At 36.1% G+C, this 27,747-nt stretch overlaps 1 protein-coding gene across 1 annotated transcript; it reads left to right on the top strand.

Moving 5' to 3' along the window:
* Positions 1–15,601: 15,601 nt before the first annotated feature.
* Positions 15,602–25,981, top strand: LOC129889653 (uncharacterized). The gene is made up of 13 exons (XM_055965050.1): positions 15,602–15,734; positions 15,881–15,942; positions 17,217–17,285; positions 18,174–18,249; positions 18,383–18,453; positions 19,427–19,528; positions 22,644–22,733; positions 22,887–22,961; positions 23,130–23,162; positions 23,286–23,363; positions 24,590–24,631; positions 25,134–25,252; positions 25,635–25,981. The coding sequence occupies exons 1-13, from the start codon at positions 15,680–15,682 to the stop codon at positions 25,654–25,656; spliced, it is 894 nt and encodes a 297-aa protein (XP_055821025.1). The 5' UTR covers positions 15,602–15,679; the 3' UTR covers positions 25,657–25,981.
* The last annotated feature ends 1,766 nt before the right edge of the window (positions 25,982–27,747 follow it).

The raw sequence follows: 27,747 nt of genomic DNA, 5'->3' as shown, positions 1-27,747 counted from the left end.
CCATTTCATCCAATTTTGAAAAATTCGACCCGAAAAACACTAAAAATCTGATAGTGTCCTTAACCCCTAGTGCACTACCTCCAAAGACTAAGTCCCCTAACGACCAACCCACAACTACAAACCACCCTCCACCCCCTATAGCAAAGCAATCCATGGCTACAAGACTAAGAGCTAATCAAGTCGAACCTACAACCAAAATCGACCTAACAACTCCAAAAAGGGTGACAAAACAAGGTTGTCCGGCTATCATGTTTAAGAGAGAAGACTACATGATTAAGATGGATGAATCATGTAAGTATACTCTCATAGGCAAGTTCTATAGTCCAATGCCCAAGATGGAGGTTATAAGAAAGAAGTTCATTACTCAAACTGAACTTTGGGGCAAGGTCAAGATCACCCACTTTAATTCTAGACATATATATATTGATCTTGACAATGAACATGATAGAGCTACTATTTTAGACAGTAAGAGAATGTACATCGACGGTGTGTTCATGAGATTTCAAGTTTGGACCCCTACTTTCGATCCAAACTATGAAACCCCCATTCTCCCAGTTTGGGTCATACTACCGGAGCTCCCTTGACATTGTTTCCATAAAGAATTTGTTACGCTCTTGCTTGCGGACGTGGGACAAGTGTTGTACTTGGACATGGCCTTCATGCAAAAGACAAAGGGGAGTGTAGCAAAAGAAAAAGTCCAAATGGACATCACCAAGCCTAGAATCCAAAGTGTATGGATTAGATTCGACGAAAACGATGATCCAAATAGAGAAGGAAGATGGCAGGACATCGAATATGAAGATGTGCCCCTTACTGTACTTACTGCAAACACCAAGGTCATACTCCTCTTGCCTTCCCCGTCAGCAGAAGAGATACAGAACGAAACAAGGCCAAAGGCAAGGAAGAAGAGCCAAAGAAAGATGTGTCGCCAAAAAACACAGGTATGATCTCTACTCCTATTATCTTAACTAATGCTGTAAGTTTCAGGCAATAGGTACCACTAGCAGAAACCACCACCTCAACTCAAGAAGGAAGCCGCAAGGCTAAGGAGCACTCAACCAATCAAAACAGGAATGAAGTTGCAAACGACCAATGGGAAACCCAAAAGCGAAGAAAATTCAAAGGTAAGACTCAAGCTGTGCAAAACACCCAAAAGATACAAAGTAACACTCAACAGGTCTATAAACCCACTCAAGCCAAGACTACAGGTATTGACTCAGTACTCCCAGACCCCAGTCCCCATCTTAATTGTGATATTGTTAGTAAAATGCAAACAGGACAAAGCGGTCGACAACCAGGTATTGACTCAATGCTCCCAATCCCCCATGGCTCCCCGAACAATATTTTAACTGTATTGTCTGATTCTGAAGCTGATGGAGGTGAGGATGGTATTTAGGAGAAGCCAACTAACCTGCAGGATGGGGTGTCCAGATGGGGGGGTTTTGTCTCATGTTTTGCATGAGAATCTTTTGGTTGACCCTAAGAATGACTTTAGAGCCCCTGCTACCACTACAAATATGTTTCAGCATCCTTCTTCCCAGCAAAGTGACAAAATGGACCTTATTAATGCTCAAAGAATGGCTTCCAAACTGACCCCTACTGTGAGTGCAGATGTGGGAGCAAATCATCCCCCAAAACAACCTCAACAGGTTGTTCAGGTGCATGATTTCAGACCTGCTGGCACTGCTATTGAATTTGGTCAAATTGCAGCTTCAGGTTTGGGAGGTTATTCAGCCCATATGCAGTCTCAAAAACTACAGGTTTTGGGGCATGCCTCAACTGCAGTTTTGGAGGAAAATTTGCAGGTTTTGGGTGCTAGTTCAGCCCCTAGTTTGAAAGAAAAAAATGTGCAAGCTATGGCTCCTACACTTACATCATTTCAGCACCAAAGGCAAAGTTTTGGTCACATTGAGAGGGCTGAAAATGACCAAGCTACTGGCTGCAGTTTCAGCACAATCCTAAGTGACCAAGTGTCTAGTCCTTGCTCCCACCAAGTGCAAGATTCAAACTCCAAACAACAAGACACTTACAACATTAATGATATGAAATTCTCAGCTACCCCTAGCAACTCTAATCAGCCTGCTACCTCTAAAACTCTAAGGAGAAAGAGAGCTAGAAAGAAGAAACTAGAAAAGCAACTAGAAGTTGCAGCCTCCACCCCTACAACCACTGTTCATACAAGTGAAAAGGATAACAATGGTGAGGTGGTTTCAACCTCTTGCTCACAGTATGTTCTCCTAGATCAGACCACTCCAATAAGAAGTCCAGATTTTGGTTGTGAAGATCCCCTTAATCTTACCCCTTTGAATATTCAGTCAGCTCCTTTTATGCAACCTGAAAATGCCACCAACATCCTATGCACTAACAATGAGGCTCAAACTTCAACTCCTGCTAGTGATGATGAATATGGTGTTATTCATTCGGAGGATGAATATGACCAAGACTTTCAAGGTGAGGTTGAATTTGAGGATGAAGGAGAGACTACTGAACAGTCCATTAAAACAGCTGCTCTATCCAAGACCACTACTAAGGTCACGAATGACGAGATGAACCAACTAGCTAGTGAGCAAGGCTTATCACCTAGAGGCATTCATCACAATTCAAAATTTACAACTATTCGTGCTTCTATTAGCAGACCAAACACTAGGCTCCACAACCTTAGATCCCATCAATGATTAACACAATTGTATGGAATGCAAGAGGTATCAATACCAAAGGAGTCATAGATAGACTAAACTCTCTCAAACATATCCATCAAACGTCCATAATTTCCATCCTAGAACCTTTTTCTAACAATGCTCATCTACAAAGCTTTAGAATTAACCTTGGTATGGATGGGTCCGCTTGTAATCCTAATGGCAAGATTTGGATCTTCTGGACTCAAGATGTCGATTGTAAAGTTATTGATGTTGACTACCAACAGATCACTTGCGAGGTGAAACACGTAGAGCATCAATATGCATTTCTTATGACATTTGTTTATGGAAAATGCAAAGATACTCTTAGAAGGCCGCTCTGGGATAGGCTCCTTCACCACGCTCCCACTAACCTTCCTTGGTGCACAGTTGGAGACTTCAATGTCATTACCTCCACTAATGAGAAACTAGGTGGAATCCCTTATAACATGCGAAAAAGCTTCGAGTTTATCAGCGTTATTGAAGCTTGTGGCCTTACAGATTTAGGGTATCATGGCTCAGACTACACTTGGTGTAATCAACGAGATATGCATAAAAGAATTTGGAAGCGACTCGATAGAGCTATGGTGTCCGATAATTGGTTAGCCGTTATGCCTCACACTTCAATTACTCATCTTCCCTCTACTGGTTCTGACCATAACCCTTTACTAATAGAGATGAATGCTAGGTAGGATTCCGCAATTAAATATTTTAAATTCTTGAATTGTTGGGTGGATAACCCTACTTTTCTCGAAACAGTAGAGTCCTACTGGAGCAGACCCATGACAGGGAATCCAATGTTGTCCTTCCACCATAAAATGAAAAGACTTTCCTCCACTCTTAGCAAATGGTTGCGAGTGGAATTCGGCGACATTTTTGCCAGGGTTAAGGAATATGAAGAATTGGTGAAAAGTGCCGAAGAAAATCTGATAGTGTCCAATAATGAAGAGAACAGGATACAATTGCATGCTCTCAACGCCGAATACATCAGATTTCTTAAAATTGAAGAGAACATTCTCAAACAAAAAAGTCAGTTACATTGGTTCAAGGATGGAGATGCTAACACCAAGTATTTCCATGCTCTAATCTGTGGTAGGAGAAGGAGACTGTTCATTCACAAGGTTACCAACGAAGAGGGGGAGTGGATTCAAGGCGACGAACACATTGCTAGAGCAGCATGCGATTATTTTCAGAAAATATTTACAGGCGATGAGTCTCCGATTCCGGAGAACATCTTGAATTACATTCCTAGAATGATCATAGATGCTCAGAATGAAAACCTTCAAGCCACGCCTACCATAGAGGAGTTGAAACAGGTAGTCTTCTCCATGAATCCTAATTCTGCAGCTGGTCCGGATGGTATGAATGGAAAATTCTTCCAAGCTTGTTGGGAGATTATTTCGGAAGACCTACTAGCAGTGGTTACTTCTTTCTTTGGGGGGTATGCTATGCCTAAGTTCTTTTCTCATGCATGTTTGATCCTGCTCCCAAAGGTATATCACCCCAACACACTCTCTGACTATAGACCCATTAGTCTCAGTAACTTCACCAATAAGATCATATCAAAACTCATTTGCCTCAGGCTTGCTCCGATTCTCCCCGGTCTTATTTCTCCTAATCAGTCCGGGTTTGTAAAAGGAAGAAGCATCTCCGAAAATATCATGCTAGCACAGGAGATTATCCACGATATCCGAAAGCCTGTTATTGGCGACAACGTGGTTATCAAGTTAGACATGGCCAAAGCATATGATAGAGTCTCCTGGTCCTATACTTGTCTGGTACTGAGAAGGATGGGCTTCGGTGAGACCTTTATTGATATGATTTGGCGAATCATGTCTAACAACTGGTACTCTGTTATCGTTAATGGGTCTAGACATGGTTTTTTCCACTCCACCAGAGGGCTTAAACAGGGTGATCCTTTTTCTCCCGTCTTATTTATTTTGGGAGCGGAGGTGCTGTCAAGAATGTTGAATAGTCTTCATTGTTACCACTTCTACCGTGGTTTTCATATGGAGAAAATAGGCCCACAAATTAATCATTTGAGTTTTGCGGATGACATTATCATCTTTTCCTCCGGAAGGAGGGAAATTCTTCAAATTATCATGAAGACCTTGACTTTGTATGAAAAGACATCGGGGCAGCTTATAAACAAGAATAAGAGCCACTTCATGATGCATCCCAGTGCGCTCCAAGACAATGTGGAAATGGTGAAACAGGTTACGGGTTTCACTCAGAAGCATAGTCCCATTACCTACTTAGGATGCCCTCTGTACATTGGCAGGCAGAGAGTCATGTACTACACGGACATGGTCTCTAAGGTTGTCAACAGAATTAGAGGGTGCCACTCCAAAATCCTCAGCTACGGCGGTAGAGCTACACTCGTGAAATACGTACTTCAGTCGCTCCCTATTCACCTTCTTTCGGCCATTACTCCCCCCTGTACCACTCTCAAACAGATTGAGAGAGTCACCGCTGATTTTTTCTGGGGGTGGAAGGATAACAAAAAAAAATACCATTGGGCTTCATGGAAAAAATTTTGTTACCCTTATGACGAAGGAGGTATTGGGTTAAGGAGAACTATAGATGTGTGCAAATCTCTCTAGTTAAAGCAATGGTGGATCTTTAGAGCTAAACCAACGTTGTGGGGTGAGTTCCTTAGAGCCAAATACTGTCAGAGAGCCAACCCCATCATCAAAAAATTCCATTCTGGCCAGTCGCTTGTGTGGAAACACATGATGCACAACAAACACATTGCCGAACCTCACATTCAATGGAGGATTCACTCGGGTTCATGTTGTTTTTGGTAGGACGATTGGCTAGGTATCGGACCCTTAGCCAACTATAGGTAGGAGTTGGGAAGAGCAAGCAATGCTAGGGTGGCTGATTTTCTTATAGATGGACAATGGAACATCGATATGCTAAATCAATTGGCACCAGCGCAACTAGTTCTTCTTATCACTTCTTCCACACTTCAACTGCAAGGAAACACACCGGACCAGGCCATTTGGAAGCTGAATACCAATGGGAACTTCACATGCTCCTCGGCATGGCAGCTTGTGAGGGAACATAGGACCAAGACACTTTCCGACCATTACACTTGGCACAAAAACATCCCCTTTAAATGCTCTTTTTTGTTGTGGAGGGCTTTTAGAGGCAAGCTGCCAACGGAGGAAAAGATCATTGCATTCGGTCAGGTTTCCACTCCATGCTATTGCTGCCACAGTCCAAGTCCAGACACCATAGAGCACATTTTCAACACGGGCCACTTCGCTAGGAATATTTGGCGCTACTTCTCTGACTCCCTAGGGATAAAGCATGAAGCCACACCCCTCAAACCTCTTGTTATGAGTTGGTGGCTTCACAAGTACCACACAGAAGCTCACAAACTTATCTTTCACTCCACCCCAATATTTATATATTGGAATTTGTGGAAGAATAGGTGCGCGAGCAAATATGGGGGAAAGATTTCTAGCGTGGCGAGAGTGAAATTTGCCGTTTTCAAAGACATCTCTAATCTACTTAGAATCGCGTACCCCTATATCCATTGGCCTTCGAATTGGATCCACACTATTTCCTACATAGATAAGTGTGCTCATGAAATGAAGATCACCCAAGTCTCGTGGACTAAACCACAACTCGGTTTCGTTAAGCTGAACACTAACGGAAGCGCGTTGGGTAATCCGGGGGCAATTGGGGGGGTGGCATCTTAAGAGATCATATGGGTAGATTAATCTTCGCCTACGCCATACTGTTAGGGGAGGGAACCAACAATCAAGCCGAACTAGAGGCGACAGTTTATGGGCTTAAATGGTGCATTCAACAGGGCTTTCAGCACGTTATCCTAGAAGTCGACTCGGAGTTGATCACTAAATGGATCAATCATCAGACGAAACCTCCGTGGAGCCTTCAACGGATAACTCATGACCTTGTTGATATTTCTGAATTATTTGTTTTCTTTTCTTGCAAGCATGTATACAGGGAGGCAAACTTCACTGCGGATGCTCTCTCCAAGCACAGTCACACTCTTACCATTCCAGGCCACTACACCACCCTCCAGCAGCTACCTCGGGGTACATGAGGATACTACATGCTAGATAGAGCCGGCCTACCTAGCTTTAGACGGAGGAAGACCAAAAGGATTAAGAAGCCTCCATGATCTACTACTAGTGTTGCAGCATTGGATTGAGCGCTCAATTGTAGTGTTTGTCTCCATGCTATATTTTTAGCCATGTTATTTGATGATCCTCGTTGATGCTAAAATTTTGTTGTATATAGCTTTTATGAGGATTCATCCACAGTTTTATTTAGATTTTTCCTTTATTTTATGTAAAGGGCGAGTCTCCCTTATTTATGCTTTCCTAGTTTCTGTGTATCGAGAGGAGTCCTCTTCTTTAGGTGCATAGTTTCTAGGTTTCCTTTTCGTGTGTTTGTATCGGGGATGAGTTGGCTGACCTTAGTAGAATGACCGACTTATGAACCACCATAGGATTGGAGGTTAGGTTTATGTCCCCCTCCGTGTATTTTTCTATTTTATGTATAATAAGGCTTGGGGGTGTGCGGCTCAACCCCTGGCTGTGCACGAGAGGTGGGAGCCTCGTGTAGGGTCTGTTCCCGTAAAAAAAAAAGCATTTTCTTATCTTGCTTTTCGATTATCACATTATTTTGATACTATTATTATTTTTATTTTGTAAAATTTACATTGCTCTTCGTTTTAACTGCTATGCTATATCTATTATTTTTCTCTTACTTGGTGCTGATACATTTGAGCGAGGGTACTTCGAAAACAATATTTCTATCTCCATGAGATATTGATAAGGTATGTGTACACTCTACCTTACCCGTATACCACTTGTGCTGTTGTTCTCTTTATCAATAAAATGAACTAATGTTTATCAAATTTTGAAAATTCCTGCTATATCTAATGCCCAAAGTGAGTGTTGACTCTTGATGAAAAGAGTATTCTTTCTCTTTCATAATACTACTTGTTAATTTGAGGTCATCCTTATAAAAGTGAATCTAATACATAACTATAGTATCACATGAACTTTTGGTATGTGTTTGAACAAATTATGAATTGGAAAAAGAAGTTATTTGAAGTAGTTTAGATCTAAATTATTAGAGAGAGAAAAAAAAATAAGTCATATGCCTAATAGAAATTAAATGTGATCAAATTTTTTAGGTGAAAAAGGAAGCTGAAAATATTTAAGAAAGAAGATTTTAGTCAATTTTAAGTTACCAAATATTAGAAATTTTTATATCTGGTAATAAATGAATATTTAATTAGAATAACAAGAACTATGTTGGATAAACTCAATAAAAGAAAATGATTTAAGAAAACGACCCACTATACAAATTTACTTTGAATTTAACTCTTATGTCGATGTAATAATATTTACTTTCCAATTAAATGCATATTGAATCTACCTTGAACTCAACTATTATTAAACTTAATTCATTCTTCTTTTATATTTTTTAAATTTATTTTTTTTGATCGAAGCAAATTCACATGCAATGCACATAGCCTAAGTAGTATTCTCTAAATGACGTGAGTTTATTTAATGCATTTTTTTTTGAAATATTAATATACTCTTTAAACCTCTAAAATATCTAAGGATGATGGTTGAGAGTTGATTTTACATTTGTTTGTTGTTTATTGGAGGTGACTTCCAAATGGATGAAGTTTTTTTTAGGGTTTAAACTAATGTCATCTATAATTTCTTGTTTTGATCACAAGCTTGATTTATCGAAATTTCTGCTTCAAAAAATGCTTTTAAGCTAGGAATTTAAGTACATATAGCTCTATTTGATAATTAGCGGGAAGTAGGGTATGCCTATTCAATATAAACTATAACTATTGGATATTTTAGTGAAGATAATATAATTTAGTGACGAAATTTGTTTCAATTCAGTTAAAAATAATACAAAAAACAGAAATATGACGAAGTTTATGAGACAGATTGGGCAAATTAGATATGTTGAATCTTTCCATTTTTCTACCAAGTGAATCAATAGAGAAATGCCATACATACTTTTATAAAAGTTCCACCATGTTAACAAGTTAAACCATTAATCATAGAAATATTTTTAAAATAAAAAATAATAGTAGACACAAAACACCTCTTGAAATAAGGCTGTCATTAGACCGGTTCCGGCACGAGGGCTGATCCACCCTATGTCAAGGGTTGTCATTTGACACTATTTCATTGAATTTTTTTGCGTTATATATATTGTCGCACTCAATTTCAATTGGGTCGAAATAGGTCGCAACATAAAGTGGTTATACCTATAATTTTGAAAATTATTTAGAGTCGCCATCGAATTTTAAGAAAAAAATAATATAAATGTAAATTCTGTTTTGATTTGGAAAATCAATGAAATTCTAGGTAAGAGTTTTGATTACTCAAGAGGAAGGTGTTAAGTGCCCCCTTAGCCTATCTGCAGATAGTCATTTAATTTAGTTTTAGAAAAAATGATTAGAGACATTTTATTCATTTATTTGTTTTGAAAAAATGATGACAATTTTTTTCATTAATTGAAAAAAAGAGTAAAAATACAAGGTATATCATATATACGTCTATAATATGTATGAAAAATTTTAATAATAATATATTTATTATGCAATAAAATAAATAAATAAATATATTTAAAATTTATGAAAATTTTATATATTAGAAAATATAGATATATGTTTAAGGTCATATGAAGTGAATGAATTTGTATAAACTTATCGTAAAAAATATATAAATATTGACTTTAAAGGGTATGAGATATGTTACTTTATTTATATATAAAGAATAAAGATGTAAAAAGACATAAGATAATAGATAGAGTGTAAATCTATGACAATATAAGTGATATATAGTAAATATAATTTGAATGAAAATTCAGTATAAATGAACTTTCATGAAGATAAATAAATAAATAAAAATTAATATTATATAAAGTTTGTGATCTTATATGTATTTATTATAAAGTAAAATATGCATATGTTTGTTGTTCAAAACATATGAGGGGTTATTCTTTTATTTACATGTAGGGACAAGAATGAATATAAATGTTGATTGACCAAAATAAACACTAAAAGTTGATTTACTTATTTGTTCTTTTAAATTAAAAAAATAATATATATATATATATATATATATATATAAATGTTGATTAACCAGAATATCCACTAAAAGTTGATTTACTTATTTGTCCTTTTAAGTTAAAATTTTCTTTATCTAAAAAATTACTAATGGATATAAATGCAATTTTGTACTAGGACTAAACAAAATATATTTGTATTAGTACTAAGTTTATTGTAGGATACATATTATTCTATTAATATTAGGAACTTGACATTAAATCTATTTAAAGTAAACTATGAGTAGGAAATTTCTACACGTTTAATAATATTGGTCTACCAAAAATGGCAGCCCGGTGCACTAAAGCTCCCGCTATGCGCAGGGGTCCGGGGAAGGGCCTGACCACAAGGGTCTATTGTACGCAGCCTTGCCTTGCATTTCTGCCAGAGGCTGTTTCCAAGGCTTGAACCCGTGACCTCCTGGTCACATGGCAGCAACTTTACCAGTTAAATATTAAACGACTTTATATCCCTAAGGAGTAAATATTTAATTGTTATAACTTTAATTAATTTCAAAGTCCAACATATTTGCATAATAAAAAGTTAAAAATTGGATCTATGTCCAACGAATTACACCTAGTAAGAAAAGGTTTTCACGAGATAGGGCTAATCGTTGGTTTTGTCTACTATATTAATTAGAATTATGATTGATATCCTCGAGGCGCTTTTCCTTAAGAGACGGGATAAGAAAGAGAGAGAGCTCGTGGCTGTATATTTTTTCTCAAATTGATTCCTAACAGGAACAGGATTGGCAAATGTCACTGTGCGTAACACATTAAATTGGAAGTGGAATGAAGATAATGCGCTTTACTAATTATTTTAAAAAATAGTAATTGACAATTTTGTCTATTGTAGAAAAATAGTAAATTATAATTTTATCTATTATAGAGTCTTTCAATAAAGACAATGTTCAATCAACAATTCAATGAGATACAACTTTCCATCATTAACTCTTTTTTCCAAAATTCAAGATGATTTGAGATCCAACTCTTGGATTATGGGTCGGATCGGGGTCGGATTTCAATTTCGATGTTGGATCCCGAGTAAGAAACCGAGGTAAGATTTCGGGGTGTCAGGGTAGGGTTTCGTGTCGGATGTCGGAGTTGGATTTCAGATCGAGAGTCGAGGTCGGGTCCTAGGTCAAGTATTGGAGTGGGTCCTTAATCGATCATCAAGGTCAAGTGTCAGAAACATATTCCGGTTCAGAAGTCGGATCTCGAGTCAAAAGTTGAGTCTTGGGTCAAGTCCTAGAACAAGTGTTGGATCGAAAAATGGGTCTAGAGTTAAGGTCAATTCTTGGTTTGGAAGTAGAGTCCCGATTTAGGTGTCAGGGTTGAATCTCGAATCGAGTGTCGGAATGAGACTCCAAATTAGTCATTAGAGTTCTTTTTGATATGATAATTGATATGGAGTAACGTGCAAAACACGTTCATATATACTAGTATATATATATAATGTGGAGTGATGATTTTAAACTTCACTTTGCACTATGAAGTCGCAAGTTTGAAACTACCCATTCCTTAAAAAAATAATTAAAAAAATCTTAAATGAGATTCAAACTCAGGACCCTTACCTCGAAAAAAAAAGTGGCGTAAAGGACTCTAACATGTAATCGTAACGATAGTTACGAGTGTATCGCCAAAATTCCTAAAGCTGCTTATCTAAACAATATGACAAATCTCGCTTGCTAAATATACAAATATATATATATCAGTTATCATTATATAATTTTTTTGATAAATATACATATACAATTCGACAGATATACATATATAATTCGCGTCTCTCCTCCCTCTCTCGATCTCGCTCGCCTCTCTCCTCCTCTCTCTCAATCCCGCTTGCCAAATATACAAATACGTATGTATACCAATATTTGTATATTTCGGTATACAAATAATTCGTGGGTATAACATTTGTACAATTCGCTACAGCTTTTGTATAATTCCCTACAACGTTTGTATAATGAAAAATTTATGTTTGCCATTATAAGTAATTAGGAAAACTATACCATGTGGAGTAATTATGCTTAAAAGATTTGTCATATCTAAAAATTCTCCAAAATAGAATTAACATAAAAATAAAAATAAATTAGCCCAACATGACATGGAACTATGTCACAACCCAACCCACCGGGTCGTGCGGGTATCCACTTTATGACCTGAGTAGGAGAACTCTTATATAAGAACAATTGCGGAATTTAAAACAAACTTGAATAATTAAATCAAAATTTCTAAAGAAAACTATATTAAAGACCAACTTATATAATTATACAAAATCCCCCAAAGATAACAGTCTAAACAGGTACAAGAGCTACTAAGAGTAAAAATAAAATAAAAGATCAATGACCCAACTTCCACTAAGATAAAGAAAAAATAAAAGTTGTTGGAGGATCGCCTTCGTCTTCACCTAAGAGCCATAACTGACCCTGCAACTAGACTATGCCCAGTGGCATAGCAAGAGTGGTACTAGTACAAACAACACGTACTGGTAGACATCATTGTTCAATCTAATACCCACTACAAAATATATGAACAGAGAAATAAGAGATATCATAATACTTAAAATTCCTCAATTTAGTTACCCCGACCCAACAAGTGCACTCCTTATTCTCACCCTTAGGATATTCACCATCCTAAATAACACAGTTCCACTACAACCCTGGTCACAACTTAAAACATATGGGTTAGGGACCCACCTTACTATTATTCCATCACCCCAATAGTTCCCACCTAGCAACGTTAACCATTTAATGATTTTGCCCAACCCTCACTAGTTGGTCTAATTGTCTCACAACATAAAACATATTCGTCTCACAACCACACTCTCTAACTTACATGAGTTCTAGATAGCCACTATCTCCACCTCAGTTATTAATGGAAATCGCAATGATAACACTCTCTGGCAACTAGAAACCTCAACTTCTAAGTGTATAGATATAGAATACGATTATACCATATATATCACATCTAGGCCTAATAGGGCCCATCCTCTTACCCACCAATAAGTGTATTGATGATCATAATTCTCTATATCTAACACACCTCAACTCAAGATTTTATTTATAGTTCTTAGTCCATGGATCATCTATCACTAACCTTATTATTACATGAAAATTCGTATATCATCAAGTCCTTTCATTGGACCATCCACACACACATACTTGTCCCTCTCAAAAGACCCAATTCAATTATATTTGTGTCGAAAAGTGACACCCGATCCAAGAATGCGTTGAAACGTGATACACGATCTAAAATACTTGTCGAAATGTGACATCCGATCCATATATGTGTCTGAACGTGACACCCGATCCAAACATACCACATCACAATTACATTCTGTATTCACAACATTTATATTACCAAGATCAGATTCATCACAAAATAGGCCAGCAAGTGCTTATTTATATAATGACTAACATGTTACCCTTATTTGTACACGTTTAGGCATATCATAAGTAACTCAATTACACATTTAAGACAATTCTGGGAACAATCAACGTCCGCACTGCCAAACCTTATAGGTCTAACCTCAAAATGTACTAATTTTACTTTTCTGTAGGAGATTTTATGCCCGATATAAATTAACCAACTGCAAACAAAAACATCACAATCAATAAATTCTCAATTCACTGCAGCACTTTTCTACTCAGGTCACATTCGAATTTGACCTTATCACAATCGGATCTTTGCCCGTAATCCATGACCCACAACTTAGTATATGAATTTTCATTAATTTTCATTCTATATTACAGTAGGTATAGATTTACTACTCAGAAAAGAGAAGCCTAGCCTACCTGGGCGCCAAGCATTCACGGAGAAATAACACTGTCGAAATCATTGGTTCTAGGTGTTCCACGGGCAAGACCAGATTGAATTCCATGGGTTGAAGCCTTCCAAAAACTGACATGCCCTCTCCTCCTCTTCTTCACTCAAGAACAACCTTTTTGGAGGGTTTTGCAGAAATCCTCGCATCTAACTCACACTTGAGAGAAGTGGAAAAAATAAGAAATTTGCGACTTAAGTTTTTTCCCACGACCTCCTGCTCTAGCGGCTATATTCCCGCTCTGGCGGAGCCGTCGAGGTGGAACTATCCCGCTCTGATGGGATAGTGGGATCTAGTCAAGTCAGATTCTTGTGATTTCTTTTTAATCAAAATTAACGACAATTCAAATTGTTACAAATCATACGATTTACCCTTGAAGGTTTGAGTTGGTTTACCCTTGAAGGTTTGAGTTGGTTCTATTAAGAAAAAAAATTGAGGATTATTTGATTGTTTTTTCTTTTTTAAATTTGAAGGTAATTATTTTTGGGGGGATTTGAGGGATTTTTTTGTCCTATTTTTCTGAAATTTTCGTTGGCCCAAATTTGTTTTCAAAAAAACTATCATTTTTTAAATTATTTTTATATCGGACGATATTGAAACGGTGCACTAGTGAACCGTCTATTGATTCACTATTGTGCTTGTCTACTCGGCTTCCAAGATTGGATAGCCCAACCCCAAACTGGCCCAGGAAATCAAGGGCCAAGGATCGATCCAACCTAATCAATGGCAAGTCCTTAGCTAATCGAGCTTACTAATCGAAACCAGGTCAACCCGCCTCAATTGATAAGCTTATCTTGATATTATACCCTCTTTTTCAATATTTTATTCCTAAAGAAAACAACAAAGAGCATCAAGACAATTATATAATTTGTTCGAAAATTTCTTAGTCGTTATTTACCCAAAATCAATGAATATTCAAAAAAGGATAAAAAAATATTCTTAAATTATATAAAATTGAATAAAAATGCGCTCAGTTAATAGTTTATTCTAAAATACCATTTTCATCAATAGTATGGTCCAAAAACACCCCCATTGTTATTTAATGTGTCAAAAATGTCCATTTCTAAATAAATATATAAACACATTCTTTTCCTGAATTTTTTAATTAGAAAATGATTATCCTACTTTAATTCGAAAAAATTAAGAAACATTTTTTTATTTAATTATGAATTCTTTTATCGTTATCTAAATGAAAATTAATGATGAGTTACGATGATCTTATATATAAAACTTATATTATATTTTAAAATTTTACACAGAGTTATTCTATTTTAATTGTAAAAATACGATTAAGAAGAAAAAAGATTTATTTTTATATTTATTATTAGTTAAAATGATTATAAAACAAAAATAACTACAATAATATTATTTTTGGATCAAACTATTGATGGCAAAAGGTATTTTGTTCATTTCATATGTTTAAAACATTTTGAATCCCTTTTCAATAAATATTTGATACATCTCTTCATATAACTCTTATCACCAAATTCAAATTAGAAGTAATACATAATTTTACTTTGATTTATATGATTTGATATAAATAATATATATATAATTTTGAAGTCAGAAGAAAATTATCTCCATATAACTGAAAAATCACGAATTTAAACATAAAAATAACCACTTAAACAAATTGTCTAATCACAAAGTCGTTAACATGGCTGAATCTTTGGAAAATTAGGTAGCGCGCAATTGGTGAAAGAGTAGGAGCTTTTTGATTGGTTTAAAAGTTGATCAAATTAAATTATTATTTTTAGTTTATGAGAGTGTTTAATAAATTTAAAAATAAGTTAAAAATCAAAAGTAAGACTTTTCTTACTTTTTATTTTTTAATTTATATGTCATTTAGGTTTGATTTTTTATTTTTTGACCTGCTTTTTTTTTTGAGCTGAGAGTTTCTCAGAAACAGTCGTCCTTACCCGCCATCAACTACCAAAACGACGTCGTTCCACACTGCTAAATTAAAATTACTACTGAGAAGAAGTACAATGCCCTCTTACCACTTGTAAATTCTTATTACTCCCTTAGGTTTTGCTAATCACTTTGATCGCCGGCCATGGCTTTACAAACTGGAATAGGCTTAGGCAGAATCATCTTCATTGTCGGCGCCGGTATGCAAATTCTCGTAATTCTGGTTATTCACTTGGAGATTTTTTCAGACTAGCTGTTCTAACTAAAACTTAATTTTCTATTTTCTTCTTTATAGTGATTTTCGCTACTTTAAGCTGAACGTATGTATTTTATTCTTTATATGTAGGATATACTGGTACCGTACTGTTCCAAAACGGAAAATTATCTGATGTATTGGGCGAACTTCAGGTACTGACGTTCAAATTTGTAGTGTTTTTTTTTTCTTCTTTTCGAAATTGAGTCATTTTAGCAATTAAGTTCATATTGTTTAAATTTCTGTTAATAGAGATGATATTTTTTTTTGTTAAGCCTATAACTCAGCTCGAGTTAGGTAATCTAGGCGAAATAAGAATTTCCTAGGTGTATAATACTGTTATTGTGGTTACTGGAATTTGGAAGTGCAATAATGAGATAATTCTAATGATTGAATTAGTTTTGGCTTCGGATTCCATGAACTGTGCTAATAGAGAAAGTACTAGTGTTCGTTTATGTTTGTTGCTCAAAACAGGCAATTTAGATTGAGATCACTAAGTATAATTCTTCAATCGCTAGCACAGGAGAGTTAATTAGCGTGGATACTGAAATTCGCAACATACAACAACAACAACAACAACAACAACAACCACCCAGTGAAATCTCACAACGTGGGGTCTGGGGAGGGTAGAGTGTACGCAGACCTTACTCCTACCAATGTAGGACGGCTGTTTCTGAGAGATCCTCGGCTCAAAAAAAGCATAAAAAAGGGTCAGATAAGGTTAAGAAATTCAAAGTGATATAGGAAAATAGATAACGAAAGCGTCACAGATAAAATAGAGTAATCAAAATACAGAAAGTAATAAATAATAACAGAAATACCAGAAATGAGAGCACAAGAAATTGTAATGTGCTAATGCGCCTACGAATAGGGAAGAATAACAAGACTATGTACTAGCCTTCTACCCTAATGTGGGTACTCCACACCCTCCTATCTAAGGTCATGTCCTCGGTAAGCTGTAACTGCGCCATGTCCTGTCTAATCACCTCTCCCCAATACTTTTTCAGCCTACCCCTACCTCTTCTGTAACCATCCATGACCAACCTCTCACACCTCTGGGCGTCTGTGTCTCTCCTCTTCACATGCCCAAACCATCTCAGTCCCATTTTCCGCATCTTGTCCTCCACTGAGGCCACTCCCACATAATAGGGAGAATAATGCTGAAGAGCTACCTATTAAAAAAATGCTTAAGAATTATGTTCTGCACATGTGCATGATACATGATGAACTCACATTTACAAGGAGTTTTTGGCAGGATATGATCTTATTTGAAAATACTTTTGATAGATCCTTGTATGACCTGTAAGGCTGTAACTAACAAGATGGGTGCAGTTATCAACTTTTAAATGGATTTCCTATTGCTTTTACGTTTTTAGCATTCAATATTTGAATGCTAGGAATTAATGATCCTTTCCTATCTTTCTGACAGAACTTGATAAAAAGTTATGAAAATTCAGGGGAGACAGATGCTGGAGATTCGGATGTTATGGCTGCACAGGTACCTTGATAATAAAAAGTAGCTTAAGTATACGTACGGAAGCTTTAGTGCACCGGGCTGCCCTTTACCAATGTGGTTTTATATGCACAATCTTCCTGTTTATCTATCAATGAAAATTTCCACTCCTATATATTAATTATCCTTCTCATAGGATAATTGAATCATTTTTAACACTAACTTCTAGATTTTCTATGAGAAAATTGATGATGTGCTGGTATTTCATAATTCGGGTATTTTCCCTTCCCATGTCACAACTCTCGGTCACTTAGCTCTGTATAGGTCATGGATTCAGTGGTTGGTTTCATTGTTGTATGAGTATAGTATTACAAGTAATATCAAATTGATTCAAGAGTTTTCTGTTCCTTCTATCCTTCTCTTTTTTGCTTTTTCTTCATTTCGGGTGGATACCAGTTGATAGCTGCAACGTCTGCAGATTGTTTTTTAGCCCCGATGTGTTTGTTTTTCCAACTTTGTTGTGTTAATCTGTACCTTAATTTCTATTTGTGGATAAACGTTGTTAGCTGCAATTTCTTCAGATTATTGCTTTGCCCCGATGTGTTAGTTTTTTCATCTTTATTGTGTGAATCTGTCCCTTAATTTCTATTTGTGGATAAATGTTGATAGCTGCAATTTCTGCAGATTATTGCTTCGCCCCGATGTGTTAGTTTTTTCAACTTTATTGTGTGAATCTGTCTTATATATGAGTAATTTCACAATGCCTACATGACATAGCCACCCACCCCCTATATATGAGTAATTTCACAATGTCCTATATATGAGTAATTTCACAATGCCTAGATGACATGTGTTGTTTATGCGCAATCTCATGGATTTGAACCCTTGACATGATGTTTAAGTACAACTTATGTTTATTGCTCTCTCTTGTAGGTTCGTAGGCTGGCAATGGAGGTTCGACAATTGGCTTCTGCACGATCAATTACTGTTCTAAATGGAAATTCTAGCGGTATCTTCCATCATTCTTGACCGAAGAGCTCTAATGCTATGTTTTGCTTTATCTTTCCTTTTGATTATATGGAAGTGGTTTTTTATCAGCCAATGTATCCTTAACCGTTTCTCGTCCTTTGTTTGTGTCTCAGGTAACTATACATCTCTTATCATGCCAACTGCTGCAGTAGGGGCGCTGGGTTATGGCTATATGTGGTGGAAGGTAAAATAAAATGTTTCTTAGATTCTCTATTTAAATAATACCGTCTCTCTTGTTACTGAATTCTCGTAGCATGGAGTTTACTTGAAGGAAGTATGGGTGAGTCAGTACACTAAGGTGTACTGTACTAGAGGTATGTGTAGCGTATAGATGAAATTAATACACGAGTGAGTAGTGATTAATATGCTCATGTGTATGTCTCCTATCAGCTTGAAGTTGGTCCTCAACATAGGTACCAGTCCTTCAACAAAATATTAAAGGGTAAAAAATATGGGGAAGAAACAAACCCCTGACTGAAGGCCAAGCTTTTCTGCCCCTAGCTATAGATACGGATGGCAATGGTGCAGTGCGGGGCGGGTTTTAGGCTATGCGGGGTGGTTTGCGAGTTTACGTGAATTTGATATTGTGAATCTTCATCATCGTTTTCAGTGATCTTTTTGTTGGTCATTTAGATTGTTTTTATCATTATTACTACTTTTTGAAAAGAAAAAAAATCTATTGGATCTCCCGTAGTTGTTAGTTAATCTAAGACTGAGAATTGAAAAATTTAGAGGGCAATACACATTCCATTAATAATATGGAATGCAAAAAATAAAAAATTACATATTTATTATATTACAAAGGTTTCAGCTAATCTTTTCTAAGATATTAAGCTTGTAACAAAAAAAAATCATAACAAAGTAAATGGCAAAAAGGTTGTAAAGAAAAAATAGCAAGCAAACTATTGGGGGCGGGTTTATGCGGGGTGGGATGGGGCGGATTGAAAACATAAATTTTTGCTATGAGGAGTGGAGCGGGGTCGGGGTCGAGTTGGGTTGGAGTCTTTGCAAGTTTACACGGGTTTTCCCCGCAACCGCCCCTTCCTGTTTGTCATCCCTAGCTTTAGATGGCCATGTCATATTTGTTTAACTGGACAGTGAACCCTAGTATGTATAAAAAGAAAACAAAGTTTCACTTTTTTGTGTAATGCTTGCAGGGTCTATCGTTCTCTGACCTTATGTATGTAACCAAAAAGAGTATGACAGATGCCGTTTCAAATTTGACAAAGCACTTGGAGCATGTCTCTGAGGCGCTTTCTGTGAGTCTCATCTCTTTTTGACTACCTCTGTTCTTAATTCCTTCTCTACTGTTTTGGCATTCCCATGTGCCTAACTAGCATACTAGGTACATTTTGTGCATATATAATTGTGGCATTTCTGTTAAACATGTGAAGCGTGACGGTTGCAGCTTGTTTCAACAATAGTTTGCTATTGATGAATTAGTCCTTACTTCCCCAGGCATATTGTTGTAGGCCAGAAATCTCGCTTTCCCTTGTCAGTAAATGTGCTTGTATTCTTTGAATGTACATTACTACTAAGGCTTATAGTATGGTGTGGTACCAATGAGTCTCAACACAATAGGTGTGGGTTCAATTCTCACTACCCCCTCCCCCTTCCGCCCTAAGTAATAGAAGGAAAAAAAGGGCAGCCCGGTGCACTAAAGCTCTCGCTATGCGCGGGGTCCGGGGAAGGGCCTGACCACAAGGGTCTATTGTACGCAACCTTGCCTTGCATTTCTGCCAGAGGCTGTTTCCAAGGTTTGAACCCGTGACCTCCTGGTCACATGGCAACAACTTTACCAGTTACTCCAAGGCTCCCCTTCAAGTAATAGAAGGAACCAGTTAGTTCAAAAGCCATGAGAAAAGTGGTGGGTATTTGCATATGTATGTTTCTTGTTGGGTCTTGTAAGAGTATAGATATTTAATCTATATCTCTTTGCCCCCCTCTTCAGTCAATGCTTTGGCCTTTGTCTACTATCAATAAAATCCAAACCCCCTAGAGTCTGGGTAAGAGTAAAGGTATTTACATCTATATTTATACTATCAAATAAAACCCAAACCCAAAATCTCTTAGAGTTTGGGTAAATTTCATCGATGGTCATCTTACTTTAGGTTTACTACCCAAAATCACTTTTTTTTGTTACATAAAAGTCATCCAACTTTAAAGTTAATCCCACAAAAGTCATTTTTTTCTATTGTTGTCACACAAGTCATCCAACTTTGGCCATATTAACTAAAAGTAAATTTCATTTGAATTTTTACATTTGTACCGGAAATGTGTCATTGCACTCCAAAATAGGTAGTTAGCTTTAATAAACATATTAAATGTAATGAATTAATTTTAAATACAACAACAACAACAACAACAACAACCCAGTGAAATCCCACAACGTGGGGTCTGGGGAGGGTAGAGTGTACGCAGACCTTACTCCTACCAAGGTAGGACGGCTGTTTCTGAGAGACCCTCGGCTCAAAAAAGGCATAAAAGGGGGTCAGATAAGGTTAAGAAATTCAAAGCGCTATAGGAAAATAAATAACTAAGGCATCACAGATAAAATAGAGTAATCAAAAGTACGGAAAGCAATAAATAGTAACAAAAATAGCAGAAATGAGAGTACAAGGAATTGTAATGTGCTAGTGCGCCTATGAATTAATTTTAAATACCTTCCCCCAAATTTCTCTTCTTAACACTGGTCTCCTTGCGGTTTACGAATTATGTTTATCTCTTTATTTTGATTTTTTTTGTAACAATTTAAAGCCATGGACCATATAAAGCTTGTAGATTTTGTGGTTCTCATTGAAATCTTTGACATTCTAGAACTTATAATTTTTTTTAAAAAAGGTGTGTATTAAATTCACTAAACAATTGAGTATATTAGTAAGAGAAAAATAGTTGAATCATATATATATATTTTTAAATAATGATAATGAGTTAAAATTATTACAAAGATATCAAAATAAGAAAAGTAAATGCAATATCGTAAACCACAATGAAAATTAGTATTACGAAGGGAAACATTGAGGGAGGTTTCTGACATCATCCCAAATGTAATTAACTTATTTTGGAGTGTGATGTCATAAATCTGGTACAAAATATACAAATTCAGGTGAAATTTACGTTTTAGTTAATTTGGCCAAAGTTGGATGATTTTTATGTGACAAAAAATTAGAAAAATGTTTGTGTGATAAATTTGAAAGGTGGATGACTTTTATGTGCTAAAAAAATAAAAAAAAGTGATTTTTGTGTCATAAACTGACTTTTATGTAATAAAAGATAGAACAATGATTTTTGTGTGATTAACTCAAAGCTGGATGACCGGTTTGGATGACCACCGGTGAAATTTACCCCATGTTGCCTTATTCATTTTAAGAAAAGAAAATCAAACCTCCTAAGATCAATTCAACTGGTTTATCAATATGTACCTAGTGCGTAGTTCAATTTATGAAACAAGAACGAGTCAAGAATTCATTACCTAACCTAAAATATAATTCGCCGGGGTAAGACTTCTTTAGAATCAGATGTCAATATTGAAGAAGCTTGATTAAACATTATTCTTAAGTAAAAGGGATTTTTAAAGACTTAAGATAACTCAGCAAAAAAGAAATGGTTATCAAAGTCACATTAATTACAGTTGAGCTGGATTTAAATTTTAGAGATAAAAGTTGCTACTGAGTTGTAAAATATGAGGATGATAGTTTGTATTGACACACTTGATCGTCCAAGCCTTTTTGTATTATTTCCAGAACAGTGGAATGAAATTCACGATATCCTGTTGTTAATTTTCTTTAACTGTTAAAGAAAACAGTAGCTTTGGGTTTTACCAATTTATGATCGACAACAAGTACTATACCAAGTTAGTTGGGGTTTGCCATATGAATCCTCATTATCCACTTTGCTCCATTTGGAACTCTATTTCATTCCAAACCTCCAGTATTTAATGATTTGGGGTTTCTACATTTCTTTTGAATTGAGTTTCTCTTTTTCAAAAATTTAAAATTAAGAAGTTCTTAAAGACATGATATAATTGTGCCATAATTTCTTTCACCCGAAAAACAAAGAAGTGCTGTAACTTCTTAATCATAAGAAGAGGGGGAAAGCTTGAGGAAGAAAACCAAGTTTCCATGTCAGTGTTAGTCGGTTGTTAAAGACCTGATTACTTTTCTCCATAAAAGTGAAACCTGATCAATCAAAGTGAGAGAAGTCCGCTATTAGACAACCGTATGATTCTTGACTGAATCATAATTTTGTTGTGTATCCTACCAAGAAATTTCACAAACAGACAGATGTTTTTATGTGTGGAGTTATTTGTGTTTATACCTATGTCTGATATTTCCATGTTTTCTGCCTCACTTTTCTGTTTCTCCTCTTGATCAGGCAACAAAGAGACATTTGACACAGAGAATTGAGAATGTCGATGGGAAATTGGATGATCAATTGGAGATGTCTAAACTACTAAGGAATGAGGTGCAAATCTGTTCTAACACCTCTGTCTTTATTTGTGTGGGATTTGTCTTCTCTGATCCATGTCCAATAAACCTTAAATTTATATTTTTCTAGTAATTCTGTAAGTGCACAGTACAGCTGTCATAATCAGGTCAAAACCCTATTTTGCAACAGGTTAATGATGTGCGTGGTGATCTATCTGAAATTGGTTGTGATTTGGATGAATTACAGAGAATGGTTTCTGGTCTGGTAAGTTATGCTTTCTAGTAGCTTGTTTTCTCTTGTCGAAATTATCTTGCAGATGCTTTTTTGTTGGAAGTGGCCAAGCTACCTTGGTTTCTCTATCATTTTTCTCAATTTTGTTGCATCTACTTTTAGGTATACTGATCTCATATTTAACTGTATCTGGATATGCAGGATGGCAAGTTACTTTCCTTGGAAGGCAAACAGGTAAAGTGAAAAAGAAGAAGTCACTTCTGCCTTTTTGCAGCTACTAACTTTGTTTGCTTTACCTTTTAAATACTAAGGGAGAACAGTTTCTTATATATGGTTTCTTATCCTGGTTGATAACAGGAACTTGCAAATGCTGGTGTCATGTACCTGTGTAATATAGTCAATGGAAAAAGGGTGAAGATGCCTGATACACTTCAGGTTTGTACACCTCCTTTTTTTCTTTTTCGTTGTACAACTCTTGATGAACCTCTACCATTTGATTAGTGTTTTATTCAGTTTTAGGCTTTCACTGTTTCACACGGTAACGTTATGCTTCTATTTCCCCTCTAAAAATGGTGGTACAGTTGGCTCCTGTGAAACAAGTTGAATGGATAAAGAATCCTCTTCCCCTGCCCCCACCCCCTCTCCCCCCTCCAAGCAATGTGATTTTAGACTAAGCAAATCTAGTTATAAAAAATATTTCTTTGCCAGGCAAGTGACAAGATGTGTGGTTCACTTTCTACAGATAATCCCTTTTGCTACATGATTTCTAGTATGTTCAAAACTACCAAAACATTAATTAACTATTTTGATTATATGCTTCTGATTTTCACACTAGGGTGAAGGTAGGAACAGAGAAAAAAATTGTTTTCTCCCGGCAACTCCCCCCCCCCCCCCCGGACCCCCTTTTAATCAAGAAAGGGTGAATACGCTAGTCTGTTTGGCCAAAATTACAGATCAATATATAAGAAGATTTTCAGTCCTTCCTTCCTCTTTGATCTAAGGTGTGAATGGAACTTATAATACTTCAAGTAAAGAGTAAAGACATTAAGAAACTAGGTGATTTTAGTTGATTTTCGACCTCCCTGCATAATTGAAAGAGAAGGACCATCTTCTGTTTGGGGCAGGATGCCTTTCGGTTTCATCTTTTCTGGAATCTGCTTTACCACGAGAACGTATACCAAACTTATTAAACTTTTCGAGTCCTAATGTTCTACGTTTAAAGTGCAAACAATTACCACAGATCTCTGATTGTGGCCATCACACTTTCAGCAGTTATCATTTTTCTGCACGGTACATCGGACAAGATAATGCTAGGTGAAAAACAGGCTAAGCGCTTCGCCTTGCTTAGGAGTTAGTTCAGTTCGATTACCAAGGTTCTAAGGAGTGCGTCTCATCACCAATTGGCTGTCCGGAAGTTGCTGAATTAAACAATACTACAATAACTATTTCACCGAAATCCATCTAATTGTCTGCAATTGCAGCTATTATCCTCAACTTATTTTATGTGTATGTGTGTCACCTCGGAGCTTACTATCTTTGTGTCATCTTTTCTTGTTCTGCATGTTTTATCTTTACACACAGTATGGACTGTTTTGTTTTATCTTATTAGATGCTTGCTATCAACAATCCTTGACCTGTATTTTCTTCTGCTTCTTGTGCAGGAACAACTCAAAATTGTGGGCAGCTCAACACCTAGTCTAATGGTACTTTTTGCTAACTTCATTTAAATGTCGTTATTCAAGTATTTATCTTAATATCAGCCATATGCATGCTGCTGACCTGTTATATTGTGCATAATTTTTTATATTGTGTGTTATTCAAGTTCCAAAATACTGATTGGATTTCGTCTCTACATAAAGGAGAGATTTTGTCAAATTTAGGAACACCCGAATAATGTCAAAATCAAAGAATTGCTGAATTTTTGAATGAAATTGTTTATAGTTTGTTCAAATATATGGACTGCTTCAGGATGCCGCTGGCCGAATTGATATTTCTAATTGACACAGTACTCCTTTAATGGCCTTGAATTGCAAGAACTTAGAACATTGACAATAATAGGCAAAGCTCCAGCATAAAGAACAGCCATTGCTCCGTCTAGCCTTTCAGAAAGCGTTAATAAAACTGCTAAAGATGATTGATGTGGTGGTTTTATCTGTATGGTTGCAGTTGCATACATTTCATTGATATCCCATAACTTTGTTACAGGGCCTTAAAGAACTTGCAGACTCTTTACCACAAGGAAATTCCAATAGGTATCTAACTGATGGAATTGCCGAAGATGGTCCTGATAAGTTAAAAGATCCACCAAGAAGCATATTAATGAGGTATTCATCTTGTTCAAACTTCCCGGTCCATTCCTTTTTTTGTGTGTGTGGTGGTGGTGGGAGGGGTTGTTGGGGTAGGGGCTATATTGCTAGGACTCTCTAAAATGCTGCCGAACTGATGTCAGATCCTCCAAAAATGTACTACTTTTGGAGGTTCCGACACGCACACATCAGCATTTCTGAAGAGTCCGAGCTACATAGAGTAAGGGGATTTTAGTTATTGTGCTCCTTACTTTTCTGTTGGCTGTAAAGCTGCATGTTCAGAATATTTTTCCATTTGCCTCATTTTTCATTGAAGTAAATAAAATATCCAGGCAAACATGCGCTTACTCTATTCATGGAATGACCATGAATTTTCTCCTTACTTTGCTTGATGTAACAGGACATCTTCTACCAAGTGTTGATTCACCCAAATATCAAAGGAAATATCGTTTGGCTATTCCTGTTTTTTCTGGTGTATTCGACGCTGCTGGGTGATTTTTCGGTTGGAGGATGGGACTTAGTTTGAACGGCAGTCGCTTCAATTGCTGTTCCTTTTAATAGTACGAAGTGTAGTATCCAAATGATTGACCATATATTTTGTACCTGCACTGATATTTCATCTGTCTACTCCACATGTTTTGTCTAAGGATCTCAAATCACAACACAATTGTACATGATGGAATAAAATACGCAACACTGTTAGTTTGACAAAAGAAGTCTGAAAATTTTAATTGTGTTGTAAAATAATGATAGTGTGGATGTCCCTTTCGTAACTTTTTCCAACCATTAACTCTTCCCCTATCCCCTCTTTTCTCCTAACCCCTTTTCAGTTGGTGCAAATAAATACACACTAAAATCTCAACTCTCTTTCTTTCTCTTACTATCTCTCCTTATTAATTTGCTAAGTTAGTTTATTTCATAACACGTTATCAGCACGAGCTTTCATAACTTTGAGTTATTTTAAAAGATAACAAAAGGGTAAGAATTTTCTTTTTTTAAAATGTCGAATATCTCTAAACTTGAATTTGTTGCTCTTAATATATCTGGAAAAGGCTACTCATCATGGACATTAGATGTCGAAATACACCTAGAATCGATGAGTTTGACAGACACCATCAAAGATGACAATATGACATCTAGTCAAGACCGTACCAAAGCCATGATATTTTTCCACCACCATCTTGACGAGGGGTTAAAATTACAATACCTCACATTAAAAGACCCCTTAAACTATGAAAGAATCTAAAAGAAAGATATGACCACCTGAAGTTGGTTATCCTTCCACGGACACATCATGATACTATTTCTCCTTCTTATTAATTTACTAAGTTAGTTTGTTTCATAACACGTTATCAGCACGAGCCTTCGTAACTTTGAGTTATTTTAAAAGATAACAAAAGGGTAAGAATTTTCTTTTTTTAAAATGTCGAATATCTCTAAACTTGAATTTGTTGCTCTTGATATATCTGAAAAATGCTACTCATCATGGGCATTAGATGTCGAAATACACTTAGAATCGATGAGTCTGGTAGACACCATCAAAGATGACAATATGACATCTAGTCAAGATCGTGTCAAAGTCATGATATTTCTCCACCACCATCTTGACGAGGGGTTAAAATTACAATACCTCACATTAAAAGACCCCTTAAACTATGGAAGAATCTAAAAGAAAGATATGACCACCTGAAGTTGGTCATCCTTCCACGGACACGTCATGATTGACTCAATTTGAGATTAATGGATTTTAAAAATATAACTGAATATAATTCTATCTTGTTTAGAATTATAACACAATTAAATTAATGCGGAGAAGAAATTACTGAGCAAAACAAACTTGAAAAAACATACTCCATATTTTCACCAGCGAATATGCTCTTGCAGCAGCAATATCGCAAAAGGGGTTTTAAAAAATATTTTGAATTACTTTCTCACCTCTTTATTGTTGAACGCTACAACGAACTGTTAACAAAAAATCATGATAGTCGGCCCGTTGGTCTTTGCCACTCCCTAAAGTGAATAAGGCAAACTATAACCAACGAGAAAGAGGTCATGACCCAGTCATGGTCGTGGTCATGGTCGAAGAAGAAATTATAATCATGATGTTCGGCTGACACTGAAAAATGATCAGCAATATAAAAAGAAGAGTGAAAAGCAAGAAGCTAACCAAAGAAAAATTCATAAAGTATATGTCATAGATGTGGAGGTATGGGGACCTGGTCACAGACATGTCTGTCATCAAAACGTCTGGTTCAGCTTATGAGGCATTCTTGAAGAGCAGAAAATAATCTAGAGACAAAATTTATCTCTAAAGATAATATTGAGCCTATGCATCTAGATGTAGCTGATTTCTTCAATTTTCCAGAAGGAAATATGAATATTGATAAGCCTGATAATATTTAAATAATTTTTTTTTCATTTGTTTGTACTAAATAATATGTTTATATTTTTCTAATTTATGTAAATATATAAAATTTGTATAATAAGCCATGTTATAATTATAACGTTTACCT

Source organism: Solanum dulcamara, chromosome 5, assembly GCF_947179165.1.
Source record: "Solanum dulcamara chromosome 5, daSolDulc1.2, whole genome shotgun sequence".
In the NCBI taxonomy this organism is placed as follows: domain Eukaryota; kingdom Viridiplantae; phylum Streptophyta; class Magnoliopsida; order Solanales; family Solanaceae; genus Solanum; species Solanum dulcamara.
This window is presented reverse-complemented; position numbering and strand designations above follow the sequence as displayed.

Excerpts from the sequence above, each read along its gene's own strand:
- LOC129889653 (XM_055965050.1), top strand. The coding sequence starts at position 15,680 with ATGGCTTTACAAACTGGAATAGGCTTAGGCAGAATCATCTTCATTGTC. Across the intron at positions 23,364-24,589 it reads AGATGCCTGATACACTTCAG|GAACAACTCAAAATTGTGGG; the intron begins GTTTGTACACCT and ends CTTCTTGTGCAG. Across the intron at positions 25,253-25,634 it reads CCAAGAAGCATATTAATGAG|GACATCTTCTACCAAGTGTT; the intron begins GTATTCATCTTG and ends TTGATGTAACAG.